This window comes from Crinia signifera, chromosome 5 (genome assembly GCF_055691185.1).
Source record: "Crinia signifera chromosome 5, ASM5569118v1, whole genome shotgun sequence".
Classification (NCBI taxonomy): Eukaryota; Metazoa; Chordata; class Amphibia; order Anura; family Myobatrachidae; genus Crinia; species Crinia signifera.
In genome coordinates, this window is record NC_139221.1 from 236,084,250 (window position 1) to 236,109,891 (window position 25,642).

General features: G+C 42.0%; 1 protein-coding gene across 2 annotated transcripts in view; it reads left to right on the forward strand.

Annotated features, from left to right (window-relative positions):
- The window catches only part of SNRK (SNF related kinase), a 64,880-nt gene that overhangs the window by 10,801 nt on the left and 28,437 nt on the right, over positions 1-25,642 (forward strand). Inside the window, exon 2 of one of the 2 annotated variants that reach the window (XM_083188675.1) lies at positions 23,671-24,356. The exons of the other annotated variant lie outside the window; for it this stretch is intronic. Coding sequence (XP_083044801.1) covers positions 23,768-24,356 — 589 coding nt within the window. The 5' untranslated portion in view covers positions 23,671-23,767. The remainder of the gene's footprint in view (positions 1-23,670; positions 24,357-25,642) is intronic. 2 annotated transcript variants of the gene reach the window in all.

The following is a 25,642-nucleotide window of genomic DNA, read 5'->3' on the forward strand; positions in this document are numbered from 1 at the left end:
CATTCCCAGGAGCATAGAACTACACAAGCAAAGCTGTACTGCTATTGTTATTATTATTATTGTTGCTGGAAATTTCCACTATGCCACCTGTTCAAGGTGAGACCATGCAATAAGGCAAATCATAGATGTTTTATTCCTATTTCTATGGTCTTTCTGTTTCTTACATACCCTCTCTCCTTCCAGTTTTTTGTTGTGATGGCTTCAGAATATAATCCTCCCCCCGAACATAGATAAAAATAGTTTTGTTTGAATCTGGTGTGGTGGCATACTAATATACTGTTTTGTATGTATGGCGGTTATAGTTCAACATGGAGATGTAGAATCTGGTTATACAGACCATCACCTAATCCAATCATTGCAATTTGGATGTGTTACTTCCTGTATAATGTGTGCGAGCTCAGGTTCACTTTGTAACCTCAAAGCAAGTTGCAAATTAAGAGAAATTTGACACTGTAATGTGTGTACAAGGAATCTTAAACATTAGCTTTTTACTGAGTGCAGGGATGGCACAGGCCCGACTGGGAAAGTCAGTGGATATTTCCGGCTGTAACCTGGCAGCCGGGTCTGTGCAGTGTGAAAGGACACAACTACATTTACTCCCAGCAAAAAAAGTCTGGTCAAAACAGGTGTTTGAAAGTGCCCTTACCTTGGATTGCAAGGCAAATCTTGTTATGGCGGAAGGTGCGACATCCCATTCCGAAATAGCTTATCACCATGATTTCATAGAATTAAATCCCCTCTCCAGTGACTTCAAATTCATGACTATTGCTCCAACCAACAAAATGGGTTACTCCACTCCACGTAAGTTATAAGAAACATTATTCTAGTTGATGCGCACCTTTGCAAACTTTGCGATGTTTGGTGTCTGTACATGTGCAGATGCCAGATGTGAACGGGCATGGCGAACTGTGTGGGGCGTTGGATTGATGCGCCCATGGGAATGCCCAGCATTTCATGGGTGTTTCCATGGTAGTGAGGCAGCGATGCGGCTGCCGGGGACCGGTAGCTGACATCACCGGATGTCAGCTGTCTGCCCTGTCCACTCAGTGGATGCACGCAAAAGTCAGGAGCCTGAGTGTCTTAGTTTTGCATGCTCCTTCCACATCATTCGATGGTTGGGGACCATCGAATGATGTGCTACACCTATAGGCTGCGAAGGGAGGTTTGTTCAAAATGAATGCGGCAGACGGGCTAAATAAGACACGCAGCGATGCGTACCAACCAGAATAACCTCCGTAGAGGACTAAAGCTGGGTACATACCAGGCGATTTATTGTTAGCGATATGGACGATATTGTTAACAAAATATAGTGCAACAAGCTCAGTGTGTATCCACTGTATTGATAACTATGCGCACTCCTGTGCATTGTTTATGACCCATCAGAGACTGCATGGAACTCAATTAGCCAATTTCGTCAGAGACTGCATGTACGTAAGGTGGTTACGTCACTGACAGATATCGTGAATGGCCAGTGTGTATGCACTATATTCTCCTGCAGTTAACAATATTGGCAATGCTGGAGATCGCCAATTGTGTACCCAGCTTAAGAACATTAAATAACAATAAGAAGTTGACCAATGTTGTCATTTAGTTACTGGTATTCCATGAAAATACATTTGAATGAAACCGCTATGTTGAGAATAGAACTGGAACTAGACTTGTGTATGGACGCCCTTTCACCAACTCCTGTGTAGAGGCAGGAGTATATGATTAATGTCAGGAAATACAGCAAACCCTTTTCAGTATATACAGTACATAAAGGTATAAAGGAAATCTGCCTCAGTGAGCACTTAAAATAGCAGATATGTTAAACACAAGTCCACCTTGTGCACCCCGGTTTGGATGGATGTCACCTAGCCACTTACTTGGTGTATTGCTGTTAACCCCTTCCTGACAGAGCTAGTTTTGGCGTTCCTGACAGAGCCATTTTTTTCAAATCTGACATGTCTCACTTAAGTGGGGATAACTTTTTTTTGCTTTTACTTATCCCAGTGATTTTGAGATTGTTTTTTCGTGACACATTGTACTTCAAATTAGTGGTAAATTTGGGTCGATACAGTCTGTGTTTTTTTGTGAAAAATACCAAAATGTCGTGAAAAAATGGAAAATTTAGCGATTTGCAAAATGTTAAATTTTCTGCTTGTGAGACAAATAATCATACCACTCAAAATAGTTAATAACTAACATAGACCATATGTCTACTTTATATTTCCATCATTATTTCAACTTCCTTTTCATTTTTTTGGACACTAGGAGGCTTACAATATGAATAGCAAATTCTCAAATTTTCAAGAAAATTTCAAACACTGATTTTTTTAGGGACCAGTTCAGTTCTGATGTGACTTTGAGGGACTTGTATGTGAGACACCCCCATAAATGATGCCATTTCAAAAACTGCACCCCTCACAGTATTCAAAACAGCATTTTGGAAGTTTGTTAACCCTTTAGGTGTTTCACAGGAATTAAAACAAAGTGTAGGTGAAATTTCAAAATTTCTTTTTTTTTGCAGATTTGCAATTTTAATACATTTTTCTAAGGAACACAGTACATTTTACTAGAGAAATGTGACTAAAAATTGATTCCCCCAATTCTTTTGTTTTCATAAATATCCTATATGTGGCCCTAGTGTGCACGTTGACCAAACCACAGGCTTCATAATAGAAGGAGCACCTACTTGATTTTGGAGACTCCTTTTTCTGAGATTATTTTTTAGGCACCATGTAGGTTTCTAGGCACCATAAGATGCTAAAATTTAGGAACCCCCCCACAAGTGACCCCATTTTGCAAACTACACCCCTCAGGGAATTCATCTAGGGGTATAGTGTACATTTCAAACCCCCAGGGGTTTCACCAATTGTGGTACAACTGGGCATTGAAAATGAAAAATTAAATTTTTTACACAAAAATGCAGTTCTGGCTCAAAATTTTTAATTTTCACAAGGAATGAAGGAGAAAAAGCACCCCAAAATATGTGCCCCAATTTCTCCCGAGTACGGCAATGCCTCACATGTGACCAAAAAATACCAGTTGGGTGCATGGCAGGACTCCGAAGGGAAGGAGTGATTTTTGGATTTTGCAGCTCAGATTCTGGTGGAATTTTGGTGGGTGCTATGTCGCATTAGCAAGACCCCCCAAGCACCAATACAGTGGAACCCCCCCACAAGTCACCCCATTTTGCAAACTACACCCCTCAGGGAATTCATCTAGGGGTATAGTGTACATTTCAAACCCCCAGGGGTTTCACCAATTTTGATACAAGTGGGCAGTGAAAATGAAAAATTACATTTTTTTACACAAAAATGCAGTTCAGGCTCAAAATTTTTAATTTTCAGAAGGTATGAAGGAGAAAAAGCACCCCAAAATCTGTGCCCCAATTTCTCCCGAGTACGGCAATGCCTCACATGTGACCAAAAAATACCAGTTGGGTGCATGGCAGGACTCAGAAGGGAAGGAGTGATTTTTGGATTTTGCGGCTCAGATTTTGGTGGAATGAATGGTGGGTGCTATGTTGCATCAATACAGTGGAACCCCCCCACAAGTCACCCCATTTTGCAAAGTACACCCCTCAGGGAATTCATCTAGGGGTATAGTGTACATTTCAAACCCCCAGGGGTTTCACCAATTTTGATACAAGTGGGCAGTGAACATGAAAAATTACATTTTTTTACACAAAAATGCAGTTCTGCCTCAAAATTTTTAATTTTCAGAAGGTATGAAGGAGAAAAAGCACCCCAAAATCTGTGCCCCAATTTCTCCCGAGTACGGCAATGCCTGACATGTGACCATAAAATACCAGTTGGGTGCATGGCAGGACTCAGAACGGAAGGAGTGATTTTGTGGATTTTGCAGCTCAGATTCTGGTGGAATTTTGGTGGGTGCTATGTCGCATTAGCAAGACCCCCCAAGCACCAATACAGTGGAACCCCCCCTCAAGTCACCCCATTTTGCAAACTACACCCCTCAGGGAATTCATCTAGGGGTATAGTGTACATTTCAAACCCCCAGGGGTTTCACCAATTTTGATACAAGTGGGCAGTGAACATGAAAAATTACATTTTTTTACACAAAAATGCAGTTCTGGCTCAAAATTTTTCATTTTCAGAAGGTATGAAGGAGAAAAAGCACCCCAAAATCTGTGCCCCAATTTCTCCCGAGTACGGCAATGCCTGACATGTGACCAAAAAATACCAGTTGGGTGCATGGCAGGACTCAGAAGGGAAGGAGTGATTTTTGGATTTTGCAGCTCAGATTCTGGTGGAATTTTGGTGGGTGCTATGTGGCATTAACAAGACCCCCCAAGCACCAATACAGTGGAACCCCCCCACAAGTCACCCCATTTTGCAAACTACACCCCTCAGGGAATTCATCTAGGGGTATAGTGTACATTTCAAACCCCCAGGGGTTTCACCAATTTTGATACAAGTGGGCAGTGAACATGAAAAATTACATTTTTTTACACAAAAATGCAGTTCTGGCTCAAAATTTTTCATTTTCAGAAGGTATGAAGGAGAAAAAGCACCCCAAAATCTGTGCCCCAATTTCTCCCGAGTACGGCAATGCCTGACATGTGACCAAAAAATACCAGTTGGGTGCATGGCAGGACTCAGAAGGGAAGGAGTGATTTTTGGATTTTGCAGCTCAGATTCTGGTGGAATTTTGGTGGGTGCTATGTGGCATTAGCAAGACCCCCCAAGCACCAATACAGTGGAACCCCCCCTCAAGTCACCCCATTTTGCAAACTACACCCCTCAGGGAATTCATCTAGGGGTATAGTGTACATTTCAAACCCCCAGGGGTTTCACCAATTTTGATACAAGTGGGCAGTGAACATGAAAAATTACATTTTTTTACACAAAAATGCAGTTCTGGCTCAAAATTTTTCATTTTCAGAAGGTATGAAGGAGAAAAAGCACCCCAAAATCTGTGCCCCAATTTCTCCCGAGTACGGCAATGCCTGACATGTGACCAAAAAATACCAGTTGGGTGCATGGCAGGACTCAGAAGGGAAGGAGTGATTTTTGGATTTTGCAGCTCAGATTCTGGTGGAATTTTGGTGGGTGCTATGTGGCATTAGCAAGACCCCCCAAGCACCAATACAGTGGAACCCCCCCACAAGTCACCCCATTTTGCAAACTACACCCCTCAGGGAATTCATCTAGGGGTATAGTGTACATTTCAAACCCCCAGGGGTTTCACCAATTTTGATACAAGTGGGCAGTGAACATGAAAAATTACATTTTTTTACACAAAAATGCAGTTCTGGCTCAAAATTTTTAATTTTCAGAAGGTATGAAGGAGAAAAAGCACCCCAAAATCTGTGCCCCAATTTCTCCCGAGTACGGCAATGCCTGACATGTGACCAAAAAATACCAGTTGGGTGCATGGCAGGACTCAGAACGGAAGGAGTGATTTTTTGGATTTTGCAGCTCAGATTCTGGTGGAATGAATGGTGGGTGCTATGTTGCACCAATACAGTGGAACCCCCCCACAAGTCACCCCATTTTGCGAAGTACACCCCTCAGGGAATTCATCTAGGGGTAGAGTGTACATTTCAAACCCCCAGGGGTTTCACCAATTTTGATACAAGTGGGCAGTGAAAATGAAAAATTACATTTTTTTACACAAAAATGCAGTTCTGGCTCAAAATTTTTCATTTTCAGAAGGAATGAAGGAGACAAAGCACCCCAAAATCTGTGCCCCAATTTCTCCCGAGTACGGCAATGCCTCATGTGTGACCAAAAAGTGGCAGGACTCAGAAGGGAAGGAGTGATATTTGGATTTTGCAGCACAAATTCTGGTGGAATAATGGTGGGTGCTATGTCGCATTAGCAAGACCCCCAAAGCACCAATACAGTGGAACCCCCCCACAAGTGACCCCATTTTGCAAACTACACCCCTCAGGGAATTCATCTAGGGGTATAGTGTACATTTCAAACCCCCAGGGGTTTCACCAATTTTGATACAAGTGGGCAGTGAACATGAAAAATTACATTTTTTTACACAAAAATGCAGTTCTGGCTCAAAATTTTTCAATTTCACAAGGAATGAAGGAGAAAAAGCACCCCAAAATCTGTGCCCCAATTTCTCCCAAGTATGGCAATGCCTCACATGTGACCAAAAAATACCAGTTGGGTGCATGGCAGGACTCAGAAGGGAAGGAGTGATTTTTGGATTTTGCGGCTCAGATTCTGGTGGAATGAATGGTGGGTGCTATGTGGCATTAGCAAGACCCCCGAAGCACGGTGAAATTATGAACCTAATATTCCATAGATGTGTGGTATAATTTAAAACACTCCTTTATACATAGGCCGGGTTTGTCGGGGCAAGTGTCACACTGGAAAATAGTTTGCTTTCTTATTCCCTTTTTATAGCAAACTTTGCACCTTTTTTGTGTCCTGCCCTTTTTTCCAGTGGAGGGGATTTCATCAGGAAAATGCTGCCCTGGTACAATACGGGGGCCAGTACTAGAAGTACTGGGGCCCTCTGCCTGCTGGTTCCCAAATATTAGGCCCTTTATGACTTCCTCTTGAAAGTGCATAAATGTCCCCCTCTGGCCGGTAGAACGGAATAGCACGTAAGCGTTATACAGTGCCATCTGGATGATATACACGGCCACCTTCTTGTACCAGATTTTTGTTTTCCGCAGGGCACTGTACGGCTTCAGTACCTGATCTGAAAGATCCACTCCGCCCATGTACCTATTGTAATCCAGGATACAATTAGGTTTGGAGGTGTGGGTACTAGCACCTCGTACAGGGACGGAGGTGGTACTGTCTCCGTGAATTGTTGTCAGTATAAGGACATCCCTCTTGTCCTTATATTTGACCAACAACATATTTTCGTTGCATATTCCCCTGCTTTCACCCCTTCTCATTACTTGGGCAATGTGCGTTTTTGGGAGGCCTCTTTGGTTCTTGCGCACAGTACCGCAAGCTGCTGTACCTCTTGAACCAAGGGCCTTAAACAGGGGGATGCTAGTGTAATAGTTATCCACATAGAGGTGATAACCTTTATCCAGGAAGGGGTGCACTAAATCCCAGACAATTTTCCCACTAACACCTACGAGGGAGGGGGGGCATTCTGGCGGTTCAATTCTTGAATCCTTCCCTTCATATACCCTAAACCTGTGAGTGTACCCTGAGGTGCTTTCACACAGCTTATACATTTTTATGCCATACCTTGCCCTCTTATTGGGAAGGTACTGGCGGAATTTAACCCTTCCTTTAAAATGTATAAGGGACTCGTCGATACAAATAAATTTTTCAGGGATGTACACCTCTTCAAATTTGGCACTGAAATGATCAATGACCGGCCTGACTTTGAATAGCCGGTCAAAGGTGGGATCATCTCTGGGTGGGCACTGTGCATTATCGGTGTAATGTATGAATTTAAGAATTGTCTCAAATCGAGTCCGGGGCATGGCCATACGGTAAAATGGAGTACTGTACAGAACATCTGTACTCCAATATTGCCTAATTTCTGGCTTTTTTACTATGCCCATATGAAACACCAGACCCCAAAACGTCATCATCTCTACTGCATCTACAGGGGTCCACCTAGCAAATGATGACGTGGGGTTTTGAGCAATAAACTGCTGGGCATATAAATTAGTTTGGTCCACCATTAAATTTATAAAATCATCAGAGAAAAATAATTTGAAAAAGTCAATTTCTCTGAGACCTGTGGAATCAAATTGGATTCCTGGCATGCCCAAAAACTCAGGAACCTGGGGCTCAAAATTGTCTGGTGGTGGGGTCCATACTAGATCAATTATTGGGGGGGGAATCTCAGCTGATCTACGGGGGCGTCTTTGAGGGGGTCCCTCATCAGCAGAGGAGGAAGAGGAGCTTAAGGCAAATCCTTCAAATTCCCCGCTTGCATCACTGCCTGTGTCAGAGTCAGAAGCAAGCATGGCATATGCCTCCTCCACTGAATACATTCTCCTGGATGATTGGGAGGACATTTGGGAGGACATTTGGGAGGACATTTGGGATGCCATTTGTATTTTTGTGTTACCGGTAGTGAAATGTTTCAACACGTGTATAGTGTAGGGGGGGGCACAAACTTTATTTCAATCCGGGGGGTATGTAGTGTGTAGTGTGTATGTAGTGCAGAAAAAAAAAAAAAATGCTTTATACCAATAAAAAAAAAAAAAATGAAGGGGTAAAAAAAAAAAAAAAATGAAGGGGTTAAAAAAAAAAAAAGGAAGGGGTTAAAAAAAAAAAAGGTCCTGCGCCAAAAATTGAGCACAGATGTTGGTCAGTAACGTCTGTCACTGAACAGCGCTCAAAGGCAACAGGAATTTGATAAAAAAAAAAAAAAAATAGATCAACCCTGTGCCGAAAAAGATGATCAGTGATGTACGTCACTGATCAGCGCACAGCGGCCACAGGACACCCACAAAATCACAGTGTGTGTAAAAAAAAAAATTAAAAAAAGACCCCACAGCACACACACAAAAAAAAAAGGTGATCAGTGATGCGACACTGATTACCAGTGAGGTGCAGCAGGTGCACAACCTTTGGTGCAACTGACAGGTATATATAAAAAAAAAAAAACCTCTGTACCCACAAAAAAGTTGCTGATCACCTCAGATATAGTGATCAGCACAAAAGGCGGGGACAGCAGACACAAAATTTAGCACTCTCTATCACTATCTCTCTCTATCTCTCTATCTCTCACTATCTAACACTATCTAACACTCTATGACACTGCAGCAGCAGCACTCACAGGTATATCTATATATAAAAAAAAACCTGCGCCCCCAAAAAGTTACTGATCAGTTAATTTATACTGATCAGCACAAAAGGAGGGGGCAGCAGTCAGTTATATAAAAAATATATAGCACAATCTGTCACTATCTCTCTCTATCTCTCTCTCTCTATCTCTCTCTATCTCTCTATAACTATCACACTGCAGCAGCACAAAATATAGCACTCTGTCAGTAGGCCTCTCTCTCTATCTCTCTCTCTCTATCTCTCTCTCTCTATCTATAACTATATCACACTGCAGCAGCACAAAATATAGCACTCTCTGACACTATCTCTCTCTCTATCTCTCTCTATCTCTCTCTATCTCTCTCTATCTCTCTCTCTCTATCTCTCTCTATCTCTCTCTATCTATCTCTCTATCTATCTCTCTATCTCTCTATCTATCTAGCTAATACAGTGCAGCAGCACAATTTCACAGGCACAATTATTGAACAGGATCCAGTAATCAATCAGCAGCGATCAAGTAAGTATTGCAGGCAGCAAGGTTCTGGTCAGTATGGCGGCAGGGGGGTACGGTGACCGCACTGCACGCTTTCCAGACCGGAATGGCGTCTGCAGTGCAGTCACCGTTAGTTTAAATCCCCCTCCTTGGCTGTGATTGGTCCGTCGGACCGACGGACCAATCACGGCCTTTGGGGGCGGGCGGGGTGAGGTGGGGTGACACCAGTGTCACCCTTACACCCCGCGGTGATTGGTGCTGTACTTTACAGCACCAATCACCTCTGATCCCGTGTCACCGGCGAACGTTATTCGCCGGTGACACAGGAAAACGCTGTGAATGGCTGTTCACACTGAACAGCCAATCACAGCGATCGCCGACGGGGGGGCGGCATCGCAGCCCCCCCGGGGCATGCACGGACATGTCTGCTGTCAGGGACAGCAGACATGTTGAAACTGTCACCGCGTCTATAGACGCGGTGACAGTTTAAAGCCATGACGTACATTTACGCCATGTGTCGGGAAGTGCTTCCCGGCCATGACGTAAATGTACGTCAAATGTCGGGAAGGGGTTAAACTCTGACAGAAGTGACATTTTTCCGGCGGTTTGTTTGGGTTTTCTTTTGTTCTGGATTTTTTTGCAGTTTTTCTTTCAAGCAAAGGGGCACATTTAATTTTAAAACAAGTTTCAAGCTGTGTTGGGTCATAGAAATGTCAATCAGAATTTAGGCTGCTGCTTAATGAACAGAATTGGTCTATTTAACAGACCATTATGGAAATTCCTCTTTCTTTGTAGAAGATGCCACCTCCCCCTTGTAAAGGGTAAATTGCTGTGATTGCCTGTTCGTCTGAGCTGCTTAAAGTATTCTAATCCAATTTGAGGTCAGGCAACCTTGTAGAGATCCGGTGTATAAGTGGGTCAGCATTACATTTCTGTAGCGTATATGATACACTGTATTTGATATATTTGCTTCCCTTTTTATAGTCTGGGAATTGTACTCTATGTATACTAGTATGGCCTGCATAGAAAGGTGGTGTGTGTGTGTGTGTGTGTGTGTGTGTGTGTGTGTGTGTGTGTGTGTGTGTGTGTGTGTGTGATGTGATGCTTGACCCCGGCAGTAAATATGCAGGTGGTTGGCAGACTGTCTGTGTATATATATATATATATATATATATATACACATACACACACACACACACACACACACACACGTAGGTGTTGGTGGCTATTCAAATAAAGACAGTGATTAGCCCAAAGGCAACATCTAACAGATTTTTTTTTTATATTTTTTGCACCCTCTGAGGCTAGTCATGGGTTGATTGCTGGCCTTCAGTTGAATAGCCACTGGAATGTTACTGGAGAGCAGAGGCCATGTAGTACAACCCACAGCTAATTGAATCTGCCACTGTGTGTCAGAATAAGTGGAAGGATGGTTAATGTGATTTGATCTTTATAACATTTCCGTAGGTGTGGTGACTGAAGGCATATACATACAGTTCATGCACATTGTAAATTAGTTAATTTTTATTGTTTTTCTAGCATAAGCAGATTCATAAGTATTCTGAAAAGTTAGGCTACATTGAATGAATGTTTATTTTTCCCTCCATTATAACTGCGAATATAGAGAGATAGCATTGCGCCAACAAAAACTGAGGCTCCAACACTAGTGCCCCTCTGCCAGTTTTGAAAGGGTTTCGCTGGATAGAAGTTTTATTAATAGATTGGCATTCTGGAATTCAGGATGTGGATGGAGGACTGCCGCCAGAATCCTGCCACCTGAATACAGGTGTCTAAATCCCAACCGTAAGTATCTGTGCTAGGTCAGGGGGGTGGGTGGCTTAGGCGAGGGAGGTTACTATAGGTTTAGGTTGCAGGGAGCGTTGTGGGTACTGAGGGGAGAAAGTTAGCATACTAACCCTAAAATATGTCAAGATGTTGGTGTCTTCTGACTGCTGGAATTGCCAGTGCCAGGAACCGGTACCTAACCTGGCTGGTGTACTTTGTGTTACAGTATGCTAAGCTATTATTAATGTATTTCAGAATTTCGCATTCATTCTCAAATCAAGTACAACAGAACTTGGCCCTAGAAACAAAGATATGCAACAGAGTAGACACATCAGGAGGGGTAAATCAAATGACTGATGATCTAGGTAAACTTGAGAATTGGTCAAGAGCATGGCAACTACAGTTTAATGCTAAAAAAAGCTAAATTATGCACTTGGGGCTCAAAAATCCAAAGGCTCAATATAGAATCAAGGGTACTATAATGGAAACTGCTGAGGAGGAAAGGGATCTAGTTGTCACTATTTCAAGTGACTTAAAGGCAGGAAAGCAATGTAGCAAAGCAATGAGGAATGTTAGTCAGATGCCTGGTTGCATAGGGAGAGGTATCAGTAGCAGAAAAAAAGAAGTAATAATGCCACTTTATAGGTCATTGGTACGGCCTCATCTGGAATACTGTGTCCAGTTTTGGAGGCCATATCTTCAGAAGGATATAAATACATTAGAGACTGCACAAAGAAGGGCAACTAAAATGGTGCATGGCCTACATCACAAAACTTACCTCGAAAGACTAAAAGATCTTAACCTGTATAGTTTGGAGAAGAGAAGGGAAAGGGGGGACATGATCGAAATCTTCAAATATATCAAGGGTTTTAACATAGTACTGGAGGGAAATTTTCTTCAAAGGAAAAGAAGTAATAGAACACGAGGACATGCACTGAAACTGAAGGGAGGTAGGTTCAGGGGAAATGTGAGAGAGAATTACTTCACAGAAAGGGTAGTGGATATGTGGAATAGCCTCCCATCAGAGGTGGTAGGTATAGGCATATGACTATCCTTACAAAGAAATAAGGATAAAAAATGGATGAGATTACCTGAAGGGTAAAAAAGGGCAGACTAGATGGGCCAAATGGTTCTTATCTGCCGTCAAATTCTATGTTTCTATGTAACTGCAGCTGGTATGGGTCATAGGGTCAACATAATGAAGGTAGACAGGGCTTAGGTCAGAAGGTTGACACAATCATTTGGCCAAATATGGTAAGGTCCACAGTCAAAAGGTCGACATGGACAAGTATCAGTTTACTGCATCCCTTCGCATGTGTCGCTGCGCTTGCCATGCTTCGGGCTTGGTGCCTCGCTGTTCTTGGCGCACTGTTGTATTCTCCCTCCACACCCTTGTGGATGGCAGGTTATGAAATACCACCTGCTGGCACCAGTACGCTCAAAAAAAATGTGAAAAACTGATGTCGCCTTCCAACCCTGTCCACCTTAGCCGTGTCAAACTATTTCATCTGTCGACCCTGTCTACCTTTTAGTGGTCGGCCTAATATATGTCGACCTAGCGACCATAACCCGATTCTGCAAAGCAGCCCTTGTACACCTGAAATTGATCACTAATATATAGCAGAGTAGTTTTTTCACCTCACAGTTGTGGTGTTTTATGGGAATGGGTCGCGCATTTTGAGTGAGGAAGACACTTGGCGTAACAGTAAAATGGGACCTGGCGAGGGGCATATGTAGAATAGATTGTACAGGTTAACTTCATGTTCTCGCCTTAATTTATGAATAGCAGGACCATACCTATACAAAAAGAATAGAGTGGCTCATAAGCAAATTAATGCAAAAATCAGAAAACTGTAATGTCTGGCCAGTTTATATGCAGCTACTGCTTATTTATTTTCATTTATTTATAGTTCACACACATTTCGCAGTTTGGTGGGAATTCAGTTTCTTTAACGAATAGAGCACTTCAATTTTTTTTGGGTGCTCATTTTGTTGTCATGCCCCAAATCACTGGGTTTAAACCCATCTGAAGTTCTAATAAAAGAACCTAAACCACCATTTGGATGCCCATTGCACAGACATTTCACTGACATTTCTCCTCGCCTCAGGAGGGCGCGACCACAAATATACCCAATTGGAGCAATAATTAAATCAGAGTTCCCTCCTGGAGCACTAGTTTAACTAGTGCTCACTAGTGTGAGTGGCCCTGATGACTTTATCACAGCATGGCAGGCACCTCCATGACTCCTGACTGTGATTGCTGCCCTGCTGAAATATAGATCACTGAATGAGGTAAGAAGTTTTAAGGTGCATACACACTGGGCAATATTTTGAACAGTATCGTTCATTTTGTCCCTTCAATATCATTCAAAATATCGGCCATTGTGTATGCACAATATCTCTTGTCTTGGAAAGTTCAAAGGAATTTGTTTAGCAACATAGTTTGCTGAAAACATCATAAAGGGATAGATGTATGAAGCAGTGATAAGGCAGGAGAAGTGAGCCAGAGGAGAAATGCCCCATGGTAACCAATCAGCGCTGAAGTAACATCTATAATTTGCATAATATAAAATTATACAGAGCAGCTGATAGGTTGGCATGGGCAACTTCTTCTCTGGCTTACTTCTCCTCCCTTATCACTGCATCATATGTCTACCACTCTGTGTGTATGGGCCTTTAGACTGTTGTACTGTGCTCACTATAGTGTCTCATTACACTGTAATCTGATTCATTTGGATCTGTAAGATCCATTAATTTGTTTATCGCAGTTTACCTAACTGTAAACTTGTCAGTTGATTTTACAATTCCTGCAGTTTTTATTTTGTATAGGTAATAAAACAAACATTAACCCCTTCACTGATACTCCCAAGAAATTTCCGGCTGTGCTCCCGTGCCCAGACTGGCAAACCCAGAAAATTCTCAGGAGTACCAGGGTCTACACTACGTAGTGCCGGGCAGCGCCGCTGAGCTCAGCTTCAGCCACTGCCTGGCTCCTGCTGGCCGCCTCCTTCCCCTAGGCTGTGTGCGTCATGACCTTGTAATGTTATGCTGCACACAGCCGCGTTGCCGGGGCCAGGGCTGGGCAGCGGCTGGTATAGTGCTCAGCGGCACTGCCTGGCCCCAGTAGAGACGGTGGTGCGTTTTTTAAGGGAGCACTTCCCCCCAAAAAACTTGCCCAGTGGGGAATGCTCCCTAAAGAAAACACCCCACCCCTGAAGGTGTTAATCCTTTTTATTATACCTCTTATTTAACCCTTTGATTGCCAATATATCTGGGAGATGTTCAAAATAACGCTAACAATTTTTACACTTATTTTGGCAAATTCACTTGGCACGCAAATGGCTAAGCTCCTCAATGAGGTAAAAGGTGTGTGTGTAAACCATTCATTCTAGTGCTTCCTGGTTTCTGTACCCAGCAGTGACCACTGAGTGGGGCTTCTGAATTAAGAGAAGAAGAGGAAGAATCGGTTTATTGCCCGGTGTATTGGTAAAAGACTACCACCCGCTTTGACAATACATTACATTAGACTATACAATAAGACAATATGCAACATGTCAAACATGATATAGGGAGGGGACATGACAGATAGTTGACTATGAGGTCGAGGATGTGTAAGGACTACGCTAGTGAGGAATTAATCCCCCATCCCCCATATTACAATATGCATTAGTAATTCCTAAAACCAAATGGTATGAAATAAAATGCAGCAAAAAATGTTTTACTTGTGAAGGACCACAGAACATGTCTGTCTATCTACTAATTGATAAGGTAAGTGCCTGGTCAGAGCCAGCAAATTTAAGTGCTGCTTAGAGTGTAGTTGCATTGATTTTGCCTTGTGCATTCCGAAAGTGTCATTGGACAGTGCCTAGGAAACCAGTGGGGGGTAAGAAATATTCTTCAGTCATTTTGCACTGACAAATACAAGTTGTTGTTTTTTTTTGCTTAGAATGTGTTTGATTCATGTCAGACAAAACACAATACTCTGGTGTCACAAGAGTTTACAGTGTAAAGAAACTCCAGATCATTCATTCATATGTGTTCTATTGTATAGTCAAAAAAGTAGAATGTTGAATAAACAACAGTGACAGGCTAGTGTGCAAAAATCGCTAATGAAGCACTGCAACAGTGTCTGCAAATGGAATCTTTAGCCGTCATGTTTGTTGTGTGCCACGCACCAAGTGTGGCTAGGTTGCTAGCCTCAGCTGGCACCCGATTTCCCGGCATACACTCTACCGGATATACGCCGATGTGGGGAACATATGGCTCCATGTGTACCCAGCTTTGTGCTCCTTACTACTGCTTGGAATGCTTAATTATATATTGGAAGTTTTAATTCTAGATCAGATGTATTTATAACCTTGACATTGGATTTTTACCTCCATTTTACTTGGGGTTTTTTTAAGCACCAGTTACAGTTTGTAAAATATCACAGCTGCTATCCAATTTCTGTACACCTGCTATGAGATCTAGATCAGCCCAAAACCCACCGTATCTATGATAATGCTGTAGTACGTGTAGGTGGTTTTTACATCTCAAAGGAAGATTGTCCTCAAGCAGACAGTGATGCATCTCTGTACAGGCTAGGAATAACATTAAGGGTGTGCTATCAACTCTGTAAGGTCTCCACGTCGCATCTTTAGTATGCACGTATCAGCTTGGTAATTCAGACCTGATCGCAGGACAAATTTGTTTTGGGCAAAACCTTGTGCACTTTAGATGGGGTAAATGTAAGTTGTACAGAGTTACATATGGGTGAGTTATATTGTTTCTGTGCAGGGTAAATACTGGCTGATTTTATTTTTACACTGCTATTTAGATTTCAGTTTCAACACACCCCACCCAAATCTAACTCTCTCTGCACATGTTACCGCTGCCCCACCTGCAGTGCACATTGTTTTGCCCATTTTGAGAACAAATTTGCCCTGTCATCAGTTTGAATTGGGTCCATGGTTAGGTTGTTTAGTATCAGATTGTCCCATTTATATTTCCTGTGTTAAAGTATGGCTTCCTGCTATGTGACTTAAAGCAAGGAAAGCAAGATATAGATTTATGATCATCTTTGAAAAGTGGGGTTCTTTGTTTGTTTGGTACTCTTTACCTAGCACGGCGCCCATCGCGGCCATCAAATGCACTAAAAAACGGGTGCGACGCGATGCCCGCGATTTCCCATAGGGAACAATGTTAAAAGTGTGATTGGACGCGATTTTACTGTTCAATGCCTCAATGCCCGCGATTTTTCCATAGGAAACAATGTTAAATGGGCCACAGAGCCCAAATAGTCCCCCCTGAAGTCTGAAATGGCCCCCACAATTGTTAACGCCACCCCACGATCAACGTGAACCCGAAGTGTGGCGAGCGCAGCGAGCCCGCGAGGGGCGGCGGTACGCGTCCTCCGACCTTTTCATACCCCCACTATCCACGTCGGCGTGGAGTTGAGAATAGAATAGTGTGGCGAGCGCAGCGAGCAGACGCGGATACCTTCACAGGTAAACGCGTCCCTTCGTGGGCTTCACAGGTATCCGCGTCCCCTCACGGGGCTCGCCACGCTTTGGGCTCGGTGGCTCGCTGCGCTCTCCACACTATTCTATTCTCAACTCCACGCCGACGTGGATAGTGGGGGTATGAAAAGGTTGGCGCTCGCCACGCTTCGGGTTCACGTTGATCGGAGGACGCGTACCGCCGCCCCTCGCGGGCGCGCTGCGCTCGCCACGCTTCGGGTTCACGTTGATCGTGGGGTGGTGTTAACAATTGTGGGGGCCATTTAAGACTTGAGGGGGACTATTATGGCTCTGTTGCCCATTTATCATTGTTTCCTGTGGAAAAATCGCGGGCATTGAACACTAAAATCGCGTCCAATCACACTTTTAACATTGATCCCTATGGGAAATCGCGGGCATCGCGTCGCACCCGTTTTTTTAGTGCATGCGATGGCCGCGATTTTTTACCCCCGATGACCGCGATGGACATCGTGGGCGCCGTGCTAGGTAAAGAGTACCGTTTTTTTTTTCCCTATTTCTTGTCGTCTGTTTTCTCATTTGTGTCGTTTATGCTGACAATATTGACTTCTGTGCCCTTTCCCCCTTCCTGAACTAGCGCGCAAGTGTTTGTAATAATGTTTTATTGTGGTCACACGAAATGCACTGAATGATGGCCCCACATAGAAAAAATGTTGGGTTGTGGTGGTCCCAGTGTATAAGAAGTTTTTGCATTTACCAAGCTGCAGGGACATTCTTGGTTAATAGCGGATGACCGATTTAAAACTGGCTGTATGCCAAACATGAAGTGCTATAGATAAAATGCATCCTTCCTGTAGCCTGTTTTGTGTATGTCTGATCTAGTAACTATTTCCTAAACCACCTACTTCATGTATAGAATTAAGGTGCCCATACACTTATCCGATTTGGGCTGATTTCAAGGGATTGCGCAAATCATCCCAAATTGATGTGTTTGACATCCCCTTTGACCCTATGCGGGCTCCCTGTGGAGGCTGGTGAACTAGTAGCACTATTTGCCGGGGGGCGGGAAGTGGCTTCTGAATGTGAAACCATATTTTGAAAAGACTGGCTGGGCGTTTATTGGCTGAAAGAATTCTAAATCAATCAGCACCCTCCAAACTGATTGGCTGAGAGAATTCTTTCCGCCAATAAACGTCCAGCCAGTCTTTCAAAATTATTGTTCACATTCAGCAGCCGCTTCCCGCTCTGCCAACTCAACAAATAGCAATACTAGTTTAAAGGCGCTGCAGGGACCCCCCACGCTGCCTGCCCCTGCCAGTTCCCCGGGTATATACATGCAATTTCTTGCACGCAAATTTTGGCACATCAAGTAAGTGTAAGCAAGCCTCCCGGGGAGCTGACAGGGACTCTCAAGGGCAAACTGGTCCGACTTGTCCTTAGAACAAATCAGACTAGTGTATGGGGCCTTTAGGGTTCTGGGGTTTTTTTTTTTTTTTTTTTTTTTTATCTTTGTTTTAAAGAAAAATGTTTTATCTAAAGAGCACCATACCCTACAATGATATGTCTGACCCTCAAGTTGGATGCGATTTCCCTTGAACTCCCCCAGGACCTTCCCAGGAGTAATTCCATACGATTTTGTACTTTCTTGTAATTTTTGCATAAGACATAACTCATGCGATTGATCAAGCAAAGATAAATCTTTGAGATATATTTTATGGTACAATTGTAAACCATAAGTTTATCTGATGGGCTGGATTACAGGGCTAGGGGTCTGGAAATGGCAGTCAGACTTCCTGCAATTCATTGAGTGCGATATCACATGTACAAAAATCACTCCATTTTCCATGCGATTCCGCTAAATCAGTGGTGCAGTTCAAGCAGTCTAGGGCTTCTATCCGACACTCACGGGACTGCAGATCAGATGGGTTGGGATCACTTGGTCTACAGCATTATGGTCGACACCATTGGGTCGTCATGGGAAAAGGTCAACATGATTCTAGGTCGAAAGGTCGTTTGTTCGACAGGTCATTAGTTCGACATTGTCTAGGTCGACAGTCAAAAGGTCGACATGGGGTTTTTCACCTTTTTTTTACCTGAATGTCAACACAGTCGACATGGACAAAGTTTAAAGTGACCACATCCCCCTCGAATCGCTCGCTATGCGTCGGGCATGGTGCCTCGCTGCGCTCGGCACACTTTTATTCTCCCGCCACGCTCTAATGGATGGTAGGGCATGAAATACCGCCTGCCGGCACATGTCGGCTCAAAAAAACAGTGAAAAACCCCATGTCGAACTAACGGCTGGTCGACCATATGACTGCATCCCGATCGGATTGAATGGGAAAAAAACATACGATTTCCCACTTTACAAACCATATATTGACCTGAAAGATCAAATCAAAATTGTTGTGTATTGGGGCCTTTACTCTTCTGTACTCGGCACAATTTAGCAGGTCTTGCATACCTCTAACAGTACAATGTTCGTTAATATACACCTGCTTCATTTTTTAACTTGAGTTATTTGATTTTATTTTGTTTAACAATTATACTATGTGGCATTTGATACCAACCTGGTTGAACATCTTACCGGTTTAAAAGTAGCAGCAATTTCTAGTACCAAGTAGAATCATACTATAAATATTTCACATATTGGGCCTTATTTTGGTTCATTCTTTCTGACAAAATCCTTCTTAGATGGACAAAACCATGTGCACTGCACGGGGGGCAGATGTTACATGTGCAGAGAGAATTAGATTTGGGTGAGTAATTTTGTTTCTGTGCAGGGAAAATACTGACTGCTTTATTTTTACACTGCAATATAGATCTCACTTTGAAGTAAAACCCCACCCAAATCTAATTCTCTCTGCACAAGTAACACCTGCCCCACCTGCAGTGCACATGGTTTTGCCCATCTAAGAAGGATTTTGTCAGAAAGAATGAACCAAAATAAGGCCCATTGTGAACTTCAAACGTAATAATTTGAGAGGACATGGGTGGCTGCATGCTATTCTTGGAGGGTGCGGCCAAAAGACCGAAGTGAGATGCAGATGTTAAGTGTATTTGAGGTGACTGCTTAATTATTGTAAGAGGATGTTCTATCTTGTACTATCATGTATAATCTTTTATTTATAAAGCTCTGACATAATACGCGTGCTGTAAGTGAGGGGATCATGACACTAATCATTACGCGCAAAGACATGAAACCTAAGCTAAAGATGTGTGTATAGATCTAAAATGTATGCTGTCTAGCTGGATATTTTTACTTTGGGGGGGGGGGGGGGGGGTTATCTTCTGTAAATTTGCAGCACCTAAAGGGATATAAGTAACTGCTTCCTATGGAAAATCCGTAGCCACCCACTCTGCAAAGAAAAGCACAGATGCAATGACTCTGGAAGAATGAAGTGAATGTAAAAATAGCAGTTAAACAGGATGATATGAATTCTTAAGTGCATTGCATTTCTGTGTCAGCAGTCTGCATATATTCTCGCTGTTCTACAGCTAGTAAAATTCCTACACCACTGCTTGGTGCTGGAGGCGCGTTTTTTTTTTTTTTTTTAACAATAAAACTGACAAAAAGTGGAGATTTGATTTGCTTGAAAGCTGCTGTGGACACGTTTCAGTACACTAGTCATATTTATTTACTCACCTTTTTATTTTTCCATACTGTAAAACTGGTTAGTCTAGTCTACCCATGCTGTGCACTGGCCTGGCTAATGTCAAATGTAGGCACTGGTTAGGTGGGGGGGCAGCATTTATAGGAAATCTTACCACTATGGGGGTTATTTATCAAAGTTCAGATAGAAACATAGTGTGCCAGCCAATCTGCTTCTGCCTTACAGTTGACAGGCTCATCATGTTACTGACAGTTGAGCTACGAAGCTACGGTGACGTCACACAGGATCCCCAAGTTGTCTGTAGGCATGTGCCCTGTCTTGTCTGCCACATGCCAGCCCATCTCTCTGCACCTCAGCAGGAGCTTCAGGTAACCAGGGATTCCAGCCATGGCTCCGTCTCACGCCTGGCTGCAGTGAGCAGATACTCTATCTGGCTCCTGCCGCACAATGTGGATTTGGAGACCGGAGCACTGGGTCAACCTCTTCGTCCCCTGCACAGCAGCAGAGAGCAGGTACACTATCTTGCTCCTGCCGCACAGTGTGGGGACAGGCGAGCCGGGTCTTCCTCCTCCTTCTTCCTATTGTGTTGAGCAGAATACAATCTCAATCTGAGCAGTGACTTGTGTCACGAGTATCCCCCTGAACTGTAATTAGCACCAACTGCCTCACCAATAGGGCACATTATTACTGCCCAGAATTTGCTGCTCCATCAGGCACCAGAACAATATTCACCTCTAAGAGCCAGACTTTACATATCCGCAGACCCATCAATTGGTTCCTGCTTATAAATAACCCAGGGCATTTTTCTCCCTGTGCAGTGGTACATAGTGGCATCTTTAGTTATATACCTATGCATTACAAATATACTTATAAATCAGTCTGCCAGCATTCATAAGTACTTAGTGAATTGTGCATATATCTCTCTCTCGTAGTATAAAACATACCCCACAAGGTCAGGTTAAAACACTTTATTATTGTGAAGACCCCCACTCGGCTACTTCTTGAAGTCACCCGGCTGTAAAAATTTCTGGGGAGAACACTGTATACCACATACATACATACATACATACATACATACATACATGTCATGCACACGACATGCAGGCACACTTAAAATAACATCGTACGCAGCTCAATCTCAAGGCCCCATGTGGTGAATAGAGAGAGGAGCTGCCTGAGAGCTGTGGAGTTGTGCGCTGCAGCACCACCTACTTGCAGCTCTGCAGCATGTAATTCACCTCTTCCTCCCTGCGTTCGCCTCAGCGGAGGCAAAAAAAAGAAAAACCTCAGTTGTCTCAATTGATCGTCTGGCAAGTGGGGCCCTTTCAGAGAGGGGGGCCTGGGTATACATACCCCCAGAGGCCGTGCCCCCTGGGTATACATACCCCCAGAGGCCGCGCCCCCTTAATATGGCTCTGCCTAGGTCCTATCTGGGTTGCTGGGCAGTGTGAATGGGTAACCTGGGTCAAGTCACCCGGGTCCCGTTCACACTATAGGGAGGCGGAAGCATCCACTCCAACTGCTGCCTCCTCCGATGACTTTCCACCACTTCACCTCACCCCCTATGATGTCAGCGACACGACTTAATGCCCAGTCACTGCAGAAAGCTTCACCTCGCTCCCATGACAGACCTGTGTGGGTGCGACCCACCATTTGCAAAAGGGGTATTGGTGATGTCACCCGTCCCCTGTTCCATGCATGCAAGATCTGATTGTTAGATTGAGCTGCATGTACAGAAAAGGGGGCGTTAACAACATTAACTGTATTGCGCATACACATCGGGCCTGATTCTGGTTCACTCGCAAAAGCAGATTCTCGCTCTAATAGACAAAACAATGTGCACTGCAGGTGGGGCAGATGTAACGTGTGCAGAGAGAGTTAGATTTAGGTGAGTTATTTTTTTTCTGTGCATCAGTTTGAAGTACAAACCCCACCCAAATCTAACTCTCTCTGCACATGTTACATCTGCCCCACCTGCAGTGCACATGATTCTGTTCATTAAAGCGAGGAATTTGCTTTTGTGAGAGAACAAGAATCAGGCCCATTGGCCGATTGTGTAGTTCACAAATTAGTATAGTGCATATCGTTAATGCTATATTGCCCGGTGTGCACCCAGCTTAAGGGTAACCTGAAAAAAAATTCTGATACTCAAAGGCACAGTGATTTTAAACCCTTATACTGGTTTTTGTTACTTTTCATGCTCTGTGTGTTTTGCATGAGTTGCCAACTTGAACAATGTTTTAAGCTATCGGCGGATTTTATTTTGGGTGTCAATAAAATGTTCATCTAAAACTACACAAAGTTCAGTACTCTTTTATTCTACAATGCTAGATTATATAGCCCTTTACAAATCCTCTTTTTTTCATAATAAAATATCACTGCTTTCACAGATTGCATCCCTGAACACTAGACCATAAGCACCCTCTTATTTTTTAACTTTGTAGTGATCTCTATCATTTTAATTTTATGTTGTTTTTTTCTTTTGTGAAGGAAACATCAGAACTACAGTAATATTATTCTTTGCTAATGATTACTTTCAATCACTCAGCGTAATACATCAATAATTAATTTAAATGCCGACTGAGTTCCCAGAGATTCCTATTTGAAGAGAACAGTCCTGCATTGATCTAAATAAAAAAATCTCTTCTTTTTGTTGCTCTGGTTGGTACTTATTGTATCTTTATTACAGAGACCAAAGGAATCCAACAGGCTTGTTTTGTTTTCTTTACCTATTATAAGTCCTTCACACATTGTCCTATTCTATCCAAATTAATTTGATATCATCTTCAGGTACTCATTTGTATGCATATTTATCACATTTATTTTGTATCAGTGTATATATATACACCATTTAATGTAATTGTGTATATTGTTAAAACAATATATTGTTTTTGCACCCTTTTATTAACATAACGAAAGTGTTTGAAGTTTATTGGTAAAGGGTTTTTATTTAGTTTGCGTTTGAATGACGTTCCCTTGCGTAGGGGGGTATCATATTAGCAGCAGTAATTTTCCACAGCAAATAGGTTGGCCGTAGGAACTTATAAGGGGATGTTTCGAAGCATAATCTGCAAAAAATGGATAGCATAGTAATTACCATTGGTCAGAAATCATGCTGTTTTCATTGGCCAAAAAAATATCACCGCTAATTGGATACCCCCCTTACCTCATAGTTGTAGTTATCGTACATCAGTTTTTCATGAGACAGAAAATATTGACTATATAACAAACTTGAAGGGAAGATACAGATAAAAATCCAGGATTATGAAAATATATGCATTTCTAGAACTATGGAACATAATTAATGCATGATTAATAAATATACAAAATGATCTTGGGAAACATTTAGCTTTCGGGCAGGAAATACATCTTGTCAATTTAAATTTGGGGGAGCAACATATTGTACAGACGTTTTCTGCATGTATTTGCCTTTCAGCTACTTGTTATGACCTTTTTTTGAATCAGTACTAAATGTAATTTAAATATTTCTGTAGTGATTAAAATTTCCCTAATTTTTTTTTTTTTTTTCCTAGAGGAGCATTTAAATATTCTTTGAATTCAAACATCCTATTTCAATGTGTTTTTTGGGGGGTTTTGTTTTCCAGATGTGCTTGGCAGTTGTGACGATGCATTCCTTGCAAGCTTCCGATATTCTCTTATGAGAAACACCTAGCAGACAACGTTTAAGGTTTCTGGAAAAGCATGGCTGGCTTCAAGAGAGGATATGATGGAAAGATCGCAGGACTGTACGACTTGGATAAGACCTTGGGCAGAGGACATTTTGCAGTTGTCAAGCTTGCTCGTCATGTCTTTACAGGGGAAAAGGTAGCTGTGAAAGTCATTGACAAGACCAAATTAGATTCTCTCGCTACCGGGCATCTTTTCCAAGAAGTGCGATGCATGAAACTGGTGCAACACCCCAACATAGTCCGTCTATATGAAGTGATTGACACACAGACCAAATTGTATCTCATTCTGGAACTCGGAGATGGAGGGGATATGTATGATTACATAATGAAGCATGAGGAAGGTCTCAGTGAGGATCTGGCTAAGAAATACTTTGCACAGATAGTTCATGCTATATCTTACTGCCATAAGTTGCATGTAGTGCACAGGGACCTCAAGCCAGAGAATGTTGTGTTCTTTGAGAAGCAGGGACTTGTGAAACTAACAGACTTTGGCTTCAGCAACAAGTTCCAACCTGGGAAAAAGTTGACAACTAGTTGTGGCTCACTGGCGTATTCTGCTCCAGAGATTTTGCTTGGGGATGAATATGACGCTCCTGCAGTTGGTAGGTGTTTAACCTTATTTCATTATGTCTGCCCATACTGTTTTGATTTAACTCTCTTTACTAATGGTAATGTTACTATTTTTATGTTAACAAAGACGCACTTTGGATCGCCAGCCATTATTCCATTTCTAAAGGTTTAAGAAAAAAAAAAAGTATATTTATTAATACATGAAGCCTATGATAGGTGACCTCATTTAGCTCCCATCCCTTCCCCAAAAGGGATGGGTGAAATGGAATTTAGGGTGCCCATTAAACCGTTAAATTGTCCCCTAGTTTATTATATATATATATATATATATATATATATATATATATATATATATATATATATATATATATATATATATATATATATATATATATATATATATATATATATATATATATATATATATATATATATATATATATATATATATATATATATATATATATATATATATATATATATATATGTATGTGTGTGTGTGTGTGTGTATATATATATATATATATATATATATATATATATATATATATATATATATATATATATATATATATATATATGTTTATCTTCTTCTGTGATCGCCCAAAGTACACCTACTGCCCATACACAAGGAAGGCACCCATTTAGGATAAGGTGGTATATTTACTAGGAACCTGTGATTCATTGAAGCATGGAAATAAATTAATTTATCTAGATCGGTTTCATTTTTGTTCCCCAATACAAGTCATACATGAACAATAAAAATAGTACAAATTGAATTACAAACCACAATTTTCTAACATTGTAAAGATACGTCTAGGAGACATCGTCAAGTTCTCAGAGAGAATAAGTATGCATCATCAAATAAGTTGTTACATCTACTTATTATTAAGTGTGGGATTCATATGTTAATGTAATGGCAAAAGGATACAAATACATATAATCTATATATTTCTAGTGTCTAATTGTGTGTCTCCGAGACACTGCCATCTGTTGGCAGCAAGTGAATCTACAGCTTTCTCTCACACATGCACAAACACAGAGGCAACCACAAGGTAGCAGACTAGCTTTCGAAGCATTTGCATTGAGCAGGCTTACTAGTAGTTTATGATTCATAGATAAAATCATTATGTATAACATCAGATAAACAAAACTAAGTTGAACTAAATGAAAAAAAAAAAAAAGGAAAGAAAGCTAACCTAAAAAGGTTATTATTTGTATATAACAGAAACATGGGTATGTATATATCTCTATATCTAAATAATAATAATTTTAATAATCTATCATTTTATTTATATAGCGCTCTTTCTCCAATAGG